The sequence below is a fragment of the Stegostoma tigrinum genome, chromosome 1 (genome assembly GCF_030684315.1).
Source record: "Stegostoma tigrinum isolate sSteTig4 chromosome 1, sSteTig4.hap1, whole genome shotgun sequence".
Lineage (NCBI taxonomy): Eukaryota > Metazoa > Chordata > Chondrichthyes > Orectolobiformes > Stegostomatidae > Stegostoma > Stegostoma tigrinum.
The window spans coordinates 2,636,311-2,651,447 of record NC_081354.1 but is presented as its reverse complement, the minus strand read 5'-3'; the positions used below and the strand labels follow the sequence as shown (position 1 = coordinate 2,651,447).

The window sequence follows — 15,137 nt, the reverse complement described above, 5'->3', positions numbered from 1 at the left end:
CAGCAACTAGAGAGAAACCAAATGGAACCCACATCGATAGACTTCGAATAGTTAAATAAATGTGAAAATGACATATACAAAACAACAATATTGACATCTTTACCAAAGGTATCAACAATGAAATCTGACTGATCAATCAGAATATTGAACAATGGTCAGAGCCAAATGCTCACTGTGTTAATGAAAACAGAAACTCCTGGAGAAACTCAGCAGGTCTGGCAGCATCTGTGGAGAGTGAAACAGAGCTAACATTGTGAGTCTGGGAAGACTTGCAAAACACTCCTGACTTGTTTTCAGATGGGTTTTATGACAATTGACAGTGGCTGTCTTTAGATTAGCTTTCTATTACACCAGATTTTATTGGATCCTAATTTCACCCCCTGCTAAGGTGAGATTTGAACCTCTGTCCCAAAGCGCTAGACTGGGGCCATTGTATTACACAGCAGTAACATGGTCAGTTTTCCTAACACTGTGCCATCCATGGGCCTATCCAATGTTTAATGCCTGCATTGACAAAGTACATTGTGAGTCTGGGAAGACTTGCAAAACACTCCTGACTTGTTTTCAGTTCTGATGAAGAGTCACTGGATTTGGAACATTAACTCTGTTTCTCTCTCCGCACAGATGCTGCCAGACCTGCTGAGTTTCTCCAGCATTCTGTGTGTTTGTTTCCAAATCTCCAGCATCCGCCTTTCCCAAGTTTGAAGTCTTTGTGGATCCGATAAAGCAAGGGTTAAGAAATTCTGGGGAGCCTGTGCACAGTCAGCAAAGCTTAACTGAGGGTAAATGTTGCTATTTCACACACTCCCCCTTCCCCCCTCCCCTCCCAGTGACTAATGTCTGGAGGGTTAATAGGGATTGTAACACCTCATTTCATCAGATCCTGCAAGCTATGATTGGCTGAGATTAGGGCAAGGTCTAAAATCCAGGAGGATAAGTTCCCAGGGGGTGAGAACTGCTCAGACACTGAGACTGATCTTTCTTCTCCTGCACTGATTAGTCCATTCACAGCTAGGAAAGACTTTGTGACAGATCCTATCTGACTCCAGTGATCTCTGCATCTTCCTGAAGTGGTGAGGTAACGAGAGAAATAAGTTAATCTCCTTTATGTTATGTTTATTCACATACAATAACTGAATTACTGAGATGTCAATTTAACAGTTTGAGAAATGTTACTGATGTGGCATCTTTAAAGAAGGAACTGAAAGTATTTGTCATCTTTTGTAACAAATGAACAATAATAGCTTCCAATATTTAAACTGATCTAAAACAATTGTTAAAAGCTTTCTGCACCATGGTGACTGCCTGTGTTTTGGAGATTGCCTCAGGAAAAGGACTTTTGTTTGTCATCATAAAAGGTTGTTAATACTAAAACTCTCGGTCAAAATATTTGTAAATATTCCTGAATTTAGTTAGAGAAATGCATTTGTTAGCTGTCAGGGATTGTTTAATTCGTGCATCTTTCCATTGGTCTTTAGGCTGTGATAGAACGTTTTTGGGAAGTTTAAAAATAACCTGGAACAATTGTAGGAAACACAGATAGTAACTGTCAATGGCTGGGTCTCTGAGCTGTGTCTGGTGCTGTCTGGGTTAACAGCGATGTGGAGGAGCCGGTGTCAGACTAGGGAGGACAAAGTCAGGTCATAGTCCAACAGGGTTTTGCTGTGGTGTGACTTCTGACCTGGTTTAACTCTGGACGGATGGTTGTAATCCCAGTCCCCGGATTTTACCGCCTCTGTTCAGAGGCTATCACTCAGCTGCTGTGATTTACCTGTTGCACATTGAGCAGAAATATTCGACTGAACTAATTCTCCACAATATTTCGGTTGCATTTGTACAAATCGCTCCATGGCTCCTGACCTGCCTGATTAATCTCATAGCGTCCAGCGGATGGGAAAGCCAGGTCCTCATCGATATTCAACTAGGAGATTCTTACTTTAGTTACGGCACACTTTGCCACAACTTTCTCAAACTTGCTGAGGAATTCTACTCTTGGGAATTCAGTCACAAATTCAAATGCGTTAATTCTTTGTGAAGTTTTTTTTCAAGAGGATTAATATCGCACAAATAAATATTTATAATTTAAAAGGGAATTCTCAGCTGAGTATAGCACACTTTTGATTTATTTAACAGAGCACACCTTGGTCGGAGTTTACATAAAAATATCCTTTCAGACAGTGTGCAGTTTCTCTTATCTATACTTTTATTTGTTCCCATTTTGAACTACACAAATCTTGTCGATCTGATCGTAATAAGGATTTTAATGTCAGGTTTGACATAATTTGTAGGATCTTTGACATGGAACATTGCGTTTTTTTCTCCACCAACGCTGCCTAACAATGCTGAATTTCTCCAGACTTCCTGTCATTCTCATTTCAGATTTCCAGCATCTGTAATGTTTCTCATTTTATATTTGAATCGGCCTCCCTCGGCAGCAGAGAGTCTTTTATCCGATTCCCCGTTTTCTTTCCTTCAATCAATGCATTCTCATCTTGTGGGCGAACACCGTCCTTGTCATCTCAAGGCAGTCTGCTGGAGCATTGAGGAACAGGGTCATAGTAATAATGAGGGTCTATTCGGATCACACAAGAGACGGATATTGAAGAAAGGGCTTTGCTAGGAGTTGAGTTTCCACTTTGGCATCGGTTGAGAAGTTGGGTATAAAATGTTCTTAAAATTGCTTTGGTTTCAGCAACTGTTCAAATTTCCTTGAATCTTTCCATAATATCATGTATAAAATTCCCTGTGAGCCAGCAGAGTAGACAGCATTGTTTGTTTATTTTTCTTTAATTTAGTGAACATTCCTTTAATAGCTGGGGCGGTTTTATCGAGTGGGTGAAAAGTGAAGTAGTCACAGAAAGTAGCTTTTATTTCTGAGAGTGTTCCGTCCCCCTCACTGTGACTAACCTGTGTGAATGTTGCTGGAAATGACTGTTTTGGTAACTCTACTCAGTTATTTCACATTCCCACTGCTGTGCACCAGGTAGTTAGTTTGTAAATTTAACAAATGCTGAACACGGGTAACACTGTAAAAGGTGCTGCAGGTGAGCGCATTGGGAAGGGAGTTCTCGAACTGAGACAATCCGTGGATTGTGTGGGATTAAGCTGGGTGTGCAGTTGGCTTCTCCGATGAATTCAGATGATTCCATGTGGATTTGAGGTGGAAGCCTCCAGGTTAATATCTCAGCATTTAGTCTGCCTTGATGTGAGCTGGTTTGTAAGTCCTGGTCCATCCGATAAGTGCAATGGGAATTAGGCTATTTAAATTACCGTATTTGAAGATGTGAGAACACGACTTGAACTCAGACTCAGGCCCACAGGTGTAGTGACACGACTGCCACACCACAATACCCTGATGAAATTAGATTCAGTACAGGGAATATGTCCAAGAACAGAAATTTATTCTGATAATAGGCGAGGTGATAGCCTATTGGTATTATTGCTAGCTCTATTAATTCAGAGACCCAGGTAATGTTCTGGGGACACAGGTTTGAATTGTATCATGGCAGATGGAGGAATTTGAATTTGATAGCAAACTAGAAATAAGTGTTTAACAATGACTATGAGGCAATCGTTAGGAATAAAACTGATCTGGTTCATCAGTATTTGTTAGGGGAAAGAAACCACCATCCTGGTCTGGCCTATATGTACCTCCAGACCTACAGCAATGTTGTTGACTCTAGGCTGCCCTCTGGGCAATTAGGGATGGGCAATAAATGCTGCTGGTCTAGCCGGAGACACCTGCATCCTGTGGATGAATTTTAAAATAAAAAATATTAAATAAATACCACGAGGCTATCCCCTAACGGGACTGAACTGGTTCAGAGTTCAACTCCTGGTCTCAGTTATCTCCTGAGCTGTGGGTCACTTTCATTAACACTTTCCAATGATGTTGTTAATTGATTAACATTACCTTCAGCAACTCGTTATCAGTGAGTTTTAATCATAAATTTATTTCTTTTCTCTTACAACACAAATTGGTTCAAAATTACATGTCTTCCACATAAACTTTACCATTGCAGGGAAGGAGGCCATTCAGCCCAACACCATTTACTGGTGCTGGCTCTTTAGGCAGAGCTGTCTAAACTGATCCCATTTCTCTGCTGTCTCTCCACATGCTTTAATACCTGACCTCCCCCCTCTGTGTCAGTCCCCACTCTGGTGAAATGTCATGTTGTAACAAGCTGCTGGGTGAACAGGAAAAACTCTGTAAAAACCAGGCAGGTCCATGGTGTTGTGTCAGGAGGGTCCCCAGGCCTGGGGAAAGGAGCAGAGGGGACAGCGAGGGAAACCCCTTGTAAGGAGCATCCATGCAGAACCCTGGGGTCAAACACGGGGTGCGCAGAGAAAGAGCCAGCGTGTCCCAGCACATTCTGTCAGCAGGTTTTACCCCTGATGGTGCCCAGGCTCACTCTGTAAAGCAGAGGGAACTAAAGCTGAAAGCAGTTATTGTGTGATCTGAGAGTGGAAGGGATGTTTATTTGTTTGTTTGTTCCCAGGCAGAGACTGGAGCAGCTTCCTCTTCTGCTGTTCAGAATCACAAATTAGACAGGGCTGATCCCAACCACTAAACCCAGCACAGGGAAAGCTCACAGTGGCCTGAGCACTCCTGTTCCAGTGCTCAGTGAGCGATATTTAATTCAGGCTACTGGAAGACTGCATGTTGGTTGGGAGGGAATGGGCTGGTTCTCAACTCGTAACAGTTGGATAGTTTTAGGGTTAAAGGCTTCAAAGGGAATGCGGAGAAAGTAGAAACAAGGGACTGAGTTGGATGATCAGCTGCGATCCCGTTTAATGGTGCAGCAGGCTCGAAGGGCTGAATGGCCTACTCCTGCTGCTATTTTCTATGTTTCAATGATGTTGGATCCCTCCATCGGGCACCTTAACACTCCCCTGACCAGCACCCCACCCCCACCCCCAGCAGTGTGTTTAATTTTGGACAAGTAAACTACAGGGCCTAGTCCACCCATCGTTCCGTCACTATTCCCCAACCTGTCTCCCATTTTCCACCAATGGGACATGGGAGGGGCAGGTGGTGGGCATGGAGACGTCTCGTGGCCTTTGGTCTTTTAGAGGGTTTAAATGGTGGGATAACGAACAATCCTGCACCGAGAGTTTGGGATTATTCTCCCCGCCTCTCCCAGTTGTCACATTCCTGAAGCACAGGAGAGTCTAGTGGGTTCTCTCTGACCCGTCTAGTCAATAGAACAAATGCACATGGTCTCAGTGTGAGCTTAGTCCAGCCACTTCCAAATCTTTCACATGATCCACCCTCAACACCACATCAGGAGGTTTCTGTTCCTCGCTGTCTGGTTGCTTGCTGTAGCTCTCCTGTTGATGGTGCTCCACCCATTGAGGGGGGGGAGGGCGTAGGGCTCTGAGGGAGGTGCCAGCTGGATTTGAAAGGAGGGCACCAACATGGTGGCCAGACTCCCTCTTTGGTTCCAGGCCAGAGCTTGATTCAATCTGCACTCTGTATCCTGAAGGAATGGTGTTGATGAGCTGGGCAGTACTTGATCCCAGGCTGCATAGTCTTGTGGTAAGAGGAGGATTGGTGGTGCTCAGAGTGGATTGGACACAAGTTGATCAACAGTGGTTTTACAAACTGCAACATACTTGGCAATTGGTCGATGGATATGATAGGAGAACGTTGCGAGGGAACATTTTATCTCAAATCCATTCTACTTTAGGTTGTGTGTAATGGGTTATAACATGATTCCAACTTTCTTTCTCTTTAAGTTGAGCTGTTGTCTCCACCAGAATGTGTGAGATATCAGACATGGGCACTTTGCCTGAACAAAAACCTTCCCAAAACCAGGGGACATCAGAAAGCTACAGCGATAGTAGGAACTGCAGATGCTGGAGAATTTGAGATAACAGGGTGTAGAGCTGCATGAAGACGGCAGGCCAAGCGGTAAGTCTGACGTTTAGGCCCGAAATGTCAGCTTTCCTGCTCCTCTGGTGCTTGGCCTGCTGTGTTCATCCAGCTCCACACCTTGTTATCTCAGATTCTCCAGCATCTGCAGTTCCCACTATCGCTGAAAATTTGTGGTGCTGTGGATAGTGAGGACAGAGATTTGTTGGAAAGTTGGGTGGAGAAATGGCAGATGGAGTTTAGTCCAGGTAAATTTGAAGTGATACATTTTGGGAGGTCAAATGCTAGAGGAAAGTATACAGTAAAGGGCAGGACCTTGGGGAGCATTGATATACAGAGCGTGCTTGGGGTGCAAGTCCATAGCTCCCTGAGAGTGGCAACACGAGAGGATAAGGTGCTAAGGAAGGCATCTGGCATACTTCCCTTCATCAGTCATGGCACTGTGTATAAAGTTTGGTAAGTCACACTGCAGTTGTATAAGTCTTTAGTTCGGCCACATTTGGAGAATTGTGTGCAGTTTTGGTCACCACACTATTGGAAGATTTTGGAGAGGGTGCAGAAGAGGTTTACCAGGATTTTGCCTGGATTAGAGTACATTAGCTGTAAGGAGAGCTTGGACAGACATTGGATTGTTTTCACCAGAACATCGGAGTCTGAGCTTAAACCCACGTTCCTGCCTATCCCCGATAACCTTTCACCTTTTTGCTTAACATGAATCTGTCTATCAGTGATAATGGGAACTGCAGATGCTGAAGAATCTGAGATGACAAAGTGTGGAGCTGGATGGACACAGCAGGCCAAGCAGCATCTTAGGAGCACAAAAGCTGACGTTTTGGCCTAGACCCTTCATCAGAAAAAAGCTTTTTTCTGAAGAAGGGTCTTAGCCCGAAACGTCAGCTTTTGTGCTCCTAAGATGCTGCTTGGCCTGCTGTGTTCATCCAGCTCCACACTTTGTTATCACGAATCTATCGCTTCCTTAAAGCATTTAATGGTTCTGTTTCCATCACCTTTTCAAGAAGAGACTTCCAAAGAGTCAACCTTCTAAAGGAAAGAAAAATTCTCACCTCTGTTTCAAATGGGTGACCCCTGATGTTTAAACAGTGACCTTTCATTTGAGATGCTCCCATAAGAGGAAAAATCCTCTCCAATATCTACCCTGTCAAGGCTCCATAGTATCTTCTATGTTTCAATCACATTGTCCCTTACTCTTGTAAACTCCAGCAGATACAGGCCCAACCTGTTCAACCTTTCCTCCATAAGACAACCCACTCACACCAGATATTAGTCTGGTAAACCTTCCTGAACCACCAGCAACACACTGACATCCTTCCATAAATCAGGTGATCAATGCAGTACACAGGACTCCAGACATGACCTCACCATTGTCGTGTAGAACTGAAGCATAGCCTTCCTACTATACATTTATTTCCCCTCACAACAAATGATAACATTCTGTTTGCTTTCCTAGTTATTTGTCAGACCTGCGTACTAACCTTGTGTGATTTCTGCACTCAGACACCAAGATCCCACTGCAATCTCTCACTGTTTAGATAATATGCTTCTTTTTCTTTCTTCCTTCCCAATTGAACAGTTTCATGTTTCCCGCGTTATACTTTATTTGCCTGGCTTTTTTCTCCATTCCTATAATGTATCCAATCTTTCTGCCAACTTCCTTATGTCCTCATCACAACTGAGTTACCCGCCTATTGTTTTATCTAGATTGAAAGGAATTGAAGGACATGAGGGAAAATCAGGAACAGATGATTGGAGCTGGATGATCGGCCACGATCCCATTGAATGGTAGAACAGACTGAAAGGCCCAAATGGTCCACTCCTGCTCCTATTTTTATGTTTCTATGTGTCATCAGCAAATTTGACAAACAAAATCCTTCATCTCAACATCTAAGTTGTTTATAAAAACTGAGAATATCTAAGGTTCTGGTTCATCTCTTATTTTGTTTGCCACCTGAAAAATACCTATTTATTCCTACTCCCTGTTTCTTATGAAGCAGAGAGTTTTCTCTCCCTATCCCCAACATCACAAACTTTTATTTTCCACAACAATCTTTGATGTGCACCTGATCAGATGCCTCTTGGATGTCTACGCACAGTACAAACTAATATTCTCACAATAAAAAGAGGGCGAGAGGCTGCTTTGAACCTTTGTCCGATTACCTTTCCACGCTGTGATCCCGAATGAGCACAGTTCTTGTTTTTCAGATCCAAGTCAGCACAGAGAGATGCAAACCACAGTTTTCAGCATGTGCCTGGTTGCCATGGCGTTTGCCAACCCTGTAAGTATCACCTTTTCAAAGTACGAAGCTCTTTGCTCAGTGAAATAGGATAGAAGTAGCTGTGTCAGGCCATGGTTCTGAGGGGATTAACCATTAGACAGCATTGGCCCCAGCTGCCTGTTTGACACACACAGTCTGACTCTGTGAGAGGCAGCCCGAGGGACTCGTTGTCATTTTTTGGTAGCAAACTCCTTGCAGTCATTAACAATGTATTTCAAGGGGAGTTTCAGAGAGTCTTTGTTACATTTTCTTTCCCTGTCCCGGAATACTGGCCTTTCGACAGGCATTAAACATGAGACACAGTGCCTAATCTACTATAGCACAGCAGATGGAAGTTTGTCTGAGCTGGCTTCAAGTTCGAAATGTATGTAAATGTAATCTTGCACAGGTTAGAAATGTCTTTTGTCTGTTTGTTGGATAGAGTCAAACTCCAATGTTTGTTCATTCCTTCATATACTACCATACAGAACTGAACTGCTGGGTGACTATGAATGTATATAAAGATATTAGTATGAATAAAGTGTATTTCTGAAATGCAAAACAGACACTAATAATGGAGGAAGTGTTTGGGCCCGAAACGTCAGCCTTCCCGCTCCTCTGATGCTGCTTGGCCTGCTGTGTTCCTCCAGCTCCACACCTTGTTATCTCTAACACTAGAAATGGCTCTGTCGTTGAATCAAGGCCTTGTTGGTGGTATGTCTCCACTTTTCTGTGTCACTACCATTCAGCCCAGGCCTGTATAAGAGCGTGGTATCGAGAACTGTTCCGCATACCACGTCTTTGATTGATGTGGGAAAGTATTTGCTGTCAAACCCTGGTTGGAGTGGGGAGGGTAGGCTGACTCATGGTTCGAGTTTTTTTCTCATCAATGCAGGCTGTTTGAGGCTGCTGAGGGTCAGGAAGTGTTCAACATGCTCCAGATTTAAATGTAACCTCTTGATGGAATTTGTGGGTGGAATTCTGGTTAGGAAGGAAAACATAGGTCCCCAAACCAGGATCCTGCTCATCTGACCTCAAGACAAGAACAACCTGGTAGTTGATAACAGGAGAAACCACGGGGGTGTTCTCCCCAGAAATATTGGTGACAAAACCCAGGAGATTCTTCTCTGAAGTCCCAAAGGCGACCCTACAGGGAAAACGAGACAATGTTACTCTGTTGCAGAGACAATCCTAATCATTCCATTGTATGATTTACAATGTCATTGGCTATTCTCCATTTCATTTTCATAGCTTCGGAAAGCCAGAGACCTGGAGAGTGGCAGTCGGGAGGTAAATTCTCATTTTCCATTACTCATTACTCTGCATTTTAAAGCCAAGTCCTTTTCAATGAGTTTGCAATGTTTGCATAGATGTGTCAAGGCACTTCACAAAGACACAGGAATAGATTTGGAGGGCGGGAGGTTTGGAGTATGAGTAATTTGTGCGTTAGTTTTCTGAAGTAGTTGATTGTGAAGGAAACAGATACAAAGCTCTGTAAGGAACAGAGATGGGAGTAATGCCTGCCTCCACTATCCAATAAGGTGAGTGCCTGATCATTTACCTCAACTCAGGCATCAATATTTTCATTTAACCAGCCAAGCGATGTGGGTGATGTGCAGGGCCCACTGTTTATTACCCATCCCTAATTGCCAGGGGGTAGTTAAGGGCCACCCACATTACTGTGGGTCTGGAGTCACATGTAGGGCCAGACAGGCTAAGGATGATGGTTTCCTTCCCTAAAGGTCATTAATAAACCACATGGTTTTACTTAACAATTGACATAATTACACTCTTAATTCCGGACTCTTATTAAATTCAAACCCCACCACCTGCCGTGGTGGGATTCAAGCCCAGGTTAATAGTCCAAGCAAATATGCCCTCTACCGTATCCTGGCCTTGGGTCCTGGTGCCCAGAGATGAGCATTTCAGCAGCTGAGCTCAGGTTGAAGGCCGACATTCACTGTGGAAGCAGAAGTCTTCACTAAGACTGGAATAGAAAACCCTCCCCATGCCTTCTCACCCGACATATACCCCAGTCCCTAGACCTAGACATACCCCGCTTCCTGGATTGTGAGAAACAAATGTCTGCCCAGAGCTCAGAACGTCATTTCTCAAGTCATGAAAACTCTCTGAAATGTTTTGGGACCATTCAGAGGTGATTAATGTGGACATTTTGCTTCTTTCTTTTTAGTGCATCTTTTCATCTTAGTCAAGTTTTACAATAACATTAAAGAATGTTTGTTTGCTAATATTGTGCCCTTCTTTTGTAATTACAGAATTACTACCGTTATTATGGACAGTTCTATCCACCTATATACAGCCCTTACTATCCTTATCGGCCTGGATATCCTGGGCTACCATTTGGTCCCTATTACCCCATCTATCCCCGATTCCCTGGCTATTTCCCAAACTACAACAAACTCCCTCAATTTCCAAACGTTCCTCAGTATCCAAACTATGGACCTGTATATAATGGGTTTTCAAGGAATTCCAATTCCAAACTCTCCAAGATAAAGGAAGATAATATTGTGGGAGAGGGTGATCCTAAGGAATACTCTGTGCTAAGCAATCCTAGACCCCTCAGTATAAGTTCTGAGATTTCATTCGAAGATTCAAGCAGTATGGAAGATAGTGATTTCGGAATCCCCTATGAAGACGTGCCCTACGATGTGCCAGATTATGGAGGCCCTGGAGATCCAGATTATGAAGGCCCCTATTCACCAGATAATGTGGGACCTTTCACACCAGATAATGAAGATCCCTTTTCACCAGATAATGTGGGACCTTTCACACCAGATAATGAAGATCTCTTTTCACCACATAATGTGGGACCTGCCACACCAAGTGTTGACACCAATACTATGGATGTCGGGGTTGACCAGCCGAACTCCCAGGAACCAGCTACTGATGTTTCGAATCCAGAGCAACCTGTTCTCCCGTACTCCGAATCTGTGCAAGGAGTGGACTCACTCGGATCAGATGTTGAAGGTGCTTCTGTAATCAGTGAGAGCAACAAGCGGATGAGCCGACACAACACAATCTCTGAACCGACCAGATTGGGCATTAACCATGATGGAAACATAAATAACGAGCAATTTGCCAATCAGCAAATGTCAAATGGAAACTTGGATGAAGGTGATCAAGCTGAACAGGATGAGGTACATTTCCTTATTTTTTTACCACAATTTACACCAGAGATTTGAATAGGTTCATTAATTAATGACGCAATATAAGGGGATATATCTCCTCTTCCTTTTATGTAGAAGCACTGAAATTGGGGGAAGGGGTAGGCCATTTGGTCCCTTGAACAGCTCTGCCAATCAATGTGATCATGGCTGATCATTGAGCTCAATCCCATCTTCACCTGACCACACTATTGAGGATCCATTCTGATTCACAACCTTGTGCCTTTAAGAACACTGCTCTCCGAGGATGTTGGAATATCACTGCCTTTGACGACATCAGAGAAACAGGCCATTCGGCCCACTTGTCAATGCTGGTTCTACTGTTCCCACTGTAATTACCACATCCTACTCTGTCCCCTTTTCTCCGATTCACTTCTCTCTCTCTTGTGTTCATGATGGATGTATCTGAGTTGTACCCCACCACGTCCAGTACTGTGAAGCTATGCATATATCAAAAAAATAGTTATATAACAGCATGCCCTCAAACTTCCTTTCTCACATTCCCACAGGGCCAGTGATTTCTACTCCCGATACAACACCTAATATTTCCAGCTGTTAGCCACATTGTCTCCAATTACTTTCTCCCAGCCTTCCAGACAGACTGGATAACATTTCCAACCATTGCAGCAAGGATCCTCGCCAGGCAGTTGAACAGTGGTTTTGTCCAAATTCGGCCACTTTAGCAAATAATTAGAGATAACAAGGTGTGGAGCTGGATGAACACAGCAAGGCAAGCAGCATCAGAGGAGCAGGAAATCTGACGTTTCGGGTCTAGACCCTTCTTCAGAAATGGGGTAGGGGAAGAGAGTTCTGAAATAAATAGAGAGAGGGGGGAGGAGGATAGAAGATAGGTGGAGAGGAGACGGATAGGTTAGAGAGGCGGGTTTAGAGCCAGTAAAGGTGAGTGTAGGTGGGGAGTTGGGGGGGGGTGGGGATAGGTCAGTCCTGGGAGCGGAGTGGGGCTGGAGGGGAGTGTGGAGTGGACAAGGGAGTCACAGAGAGAATGATCCCTCCGGAAAGCAGATAAAGGTGGGGAGGGAAAAATGCCTTTGGTGGTAGGGTCGGATTGTAGATGGTGGAAGTGTCGGAGGATGATGCGTTGGATCTGGAGGTTGGTGGGGTGCTATGTGAGGATGAGGGGGATTCTGTTTTGGTTGTTATTGCGGGGACGGGGTGTGAGGGATGAGTTGCAGGAAATGCAGGAGTCACGGTTGAGGGCGTTCTCGACCACTGAGGAGACAAGTTGAGGCCCTTGAAAAATGTGGACATCTGAGATATTTGGGAGTGGAATGTCTCATCCTGGGAACAGATGTGGTGGAGCCGAAGGAATTGGGAATAGGGGATGGCATTCTTTGCAGGAAGTTGGGTGGGAGGTGATGTATTCTAGTGCAGTTATCTGCAGTTCCTACTATCTCCTTAGCAAATAATTAGTTGAGGGCCAGTCAAATCCTCATGTCCCTTGAAATTGGAGTTGAAGTGTCAAAACATCCTTCATCCTGGGGACTTTTTGGCACAGTGGTGCTGTGCCTACTGTTAATCCAGGGGACTGAGGTTGTGAGGTGGGTCCCAACGTATCTGAGCATGTGGGGGAAGGATACCTGTAACAGTCTGTACCGACTGAGTTGTCACATTTCTAGGTATCACATCTTGTTATGGATGCTTTAAAAAATTAGTTGATTTGGTTTGGCCCAGTCCCAGTTCTCCAATTTCAAAGAAGCTTCAAATCTCTTCTGTTATTCAACTTCAAATACTGATGGAATAATTTCCTTCTGTTCACAGGCTTGGAATGTTGGTTTCAGCATAGTGGATATGGACTCAGTTGGCCCTTCCAACAATTATGACGTTGATGGAATTGATGAAGCTGACTCCAATGAGGAGGATAATGATGAGGAATCAAATGAGGATGATAGTGAACAAAATGACGTCAGTAAGTATCACCTGAGGGTAAATTTACTGGTAAAAACATGAACAACTTGCATGCTTGGATCACACATTTCCTGGTCTGTTCTTGGTGTTCTTATGGCACAGTAGTAATGTCCCTATCTGAGCCAGGAGACCAGGCTCAAGGCCCTACCTGGTCTAGGGGTGTGTAATAATATCTCTGATAATGGGAACTGCAGATGCTGGAGAATCCAAGATAATAAAGTGTGAAGCTGGATGAACACAGCAGGCCAAGCAGCATCTCAGGAGCACAAAAGCTGACGTTTCGGGCCTAGATCTGATGAAGGATCTAGGCCTGAAACGTCAGCTTTTGTGGTCCTGAGGTGCTGCTTGGCCTGCTGTGTTCATCCAGATTCACACTTTATTATCTAATAATATCTCTGCTCTGTTCTTCTTAACTAAGTGGTAGTAACTTTTAAGCCAGACCAAACCTTTAAGCTAAAGAACATTTGTTCTCACAGGTCTTTTGGCATTGATAGAACTTGATCTTATTGGCCTGAGGTGATTGGTTTTGTTTTGTTTTGTTTTATTATTTATTCACAGGATGTTGATGTTGCTGGTTGGACCCAGCACTTATCACCTATCCCATGCTGCCCCAGAGAAAGTGGTAGTGAGCTGACTCCATTTGATGAGCTGCAAGCTTATTGGTGTAGATATACCCACAATTCCCTGCTGTGGGGACATTTGGCATTGATACACCCACAATGCCCCTTGTGGGAACGTTTGGCCTGATTTTTCAATCAACAGTTTTTACCTCCTTGCACTTTAGTAGTGATAAAATAAGGATTGTCTAGTTTAGAGATACTCATTCAAGATAATGATGTTAGTCCCCTGTATTTGTTGGGCAGAGGTCAAGGGGAGGATTCACTCTTTTGAGGTGACCTGAATTGGCCTCGGTGACAAAAAATACAGAAGTTGAAGACCAGCTCTGGGGTTGAGGTATAGTTATGAAGATTTGTGGCAATTCATTAATTGTGAATTATTCTTTGAGTTGCAGAGGAAAGCAATCCCTACATGATCATCCAAGATGCTGATCAACTGGATTGAAGAAGATGTTGGACCTAAGATTGGGTTTCTTATGGATGTTCCAGTCTTTGATTTATTTAACGTGGTACTAATGGATAGCTCTGGTCACTTTCATCACTGGAAATTTTACAGGAAGGAACACTTTTCTTTTTAAAGCTTAAAAACAGTTATTTGGGGCATAAAGTTTCTGGTGTTGTATAGATTATGTCATATAAAGTTCTGAAAGTTCCTCATCAACATCTTCAAGATTCTACCAAGCTGGTTCTACATCTAAAACATAACAAATAATAATTTACTTGCACACAAATATTTTTCGTCATTTTTGAGATGTGGGTGTTGCTAGCATTTATTACCCGTCCCTAGGTGCCCCCTTGAGAAGGTGGGGGCGAGCTGCCTTCTTGAACCTCTGCAGTCCGTGTGCTGTAGGGAGACCCACAATGCCCTTAGGGAGGGAATTCCAGGATTTTGACTCAGTGACACTGATGGAACAGCAATATATTCCCAAGTCAGTTTGGTGAGTGGCTTGGAGGGGAACTTGCACGGGGCTGGTGTTCCCATGTATCTGCTGCTCTTGTCCTTGTGGACGGAAGTGGTCGTGGGTTTGGGGAGTCCTGTTAAAGGAGTCTTGGTGAGTTGCTACAGTCAAATTAACTTCTAAATATTAGGGCACACCTGTTTTATGTAGCGTTTAACGGTAAGCCATCAAAGAAATATGATGTTGAGGACTTTGATGGTGTATCAAACAGCGTTGACCCATTGATCTGTATATGTTTATATAATATGTATATCAGCATATCGGTGAGAGATAAAAGGCTTTAAAAAATTATTTCCATTGAA

The 15,137-nt window shown here is 43.7% G+C and overlaps 1 protein-coding gene across 4 annotated transcripts; it reads left to right on the top strand.

Annotated features, from left to right (window-relative positions):
• Nucleotides 1–964: 964 nt before the first annotated feature.
• LOC125458697 (uncharacterized) lies at nucleotides 965–15,137 on the top strand. 4 transcript variants are annotated; one of them, XM_048544180.2, is made up of 6 exons: nucleotides 965–1,078; nucleotides 8,096–8,169; nucleotides 9,400–9,438; nucleotides 10,425–11,306; nucleotides 13,113–13,260; nucleotides 14,272–15,137. In XM_048544180.2, exons 2-6 carry the CDS (start codon nucleotides 8,116–8,118, stop codon nucleotides 14,319–14,321), a joined length of 1,173 nt encoding a protein of 390 aa, XP_048400137.2. In that variant the 5' UTR covers nucleotides 965–1,078; nucleotides 8,096–8,115; the 3' UTR covers nucleotides 14,322–15,137. The 4 variants fall into 4 exon arrangements, with proteins under 4 accessions (XP_048400137.2, XP_048400128.2, XP_048400146.2 ...); XM_048544171.2 differs by having other exon boundaries at nucleotides 14,266–15,137; XM_059651027.1 differs by having other exon boundaries at nucleotides 975–1,073; nucleotides 14,266–15,137.

Excerpts from the sequence above, each read along its gene's own strand:
- LOC125458697 (XM_048544171.2), top strand. The coding sequence starts at position 8,116 with ATGCAAACCACAGTTTTCAGCATGTGCCTGGTTGCCATGGCGTTTGCC. Across the intron at positions 8,170-9,399 it reads CCATGGCGTTTGCCAACCCT|CTTCGGAAAGCCAGAGACCT; the intron begins GTAAGTATCACC and ends TCATTTTCATAG. Across the intron at positions 9,439-10,424 it reads TGGAGAGTGGCAGTCGGGAG|AATTACTACCGTTATTATGG; the intron begins GTAAATTCTCAT and ends TTGTAATTACAG.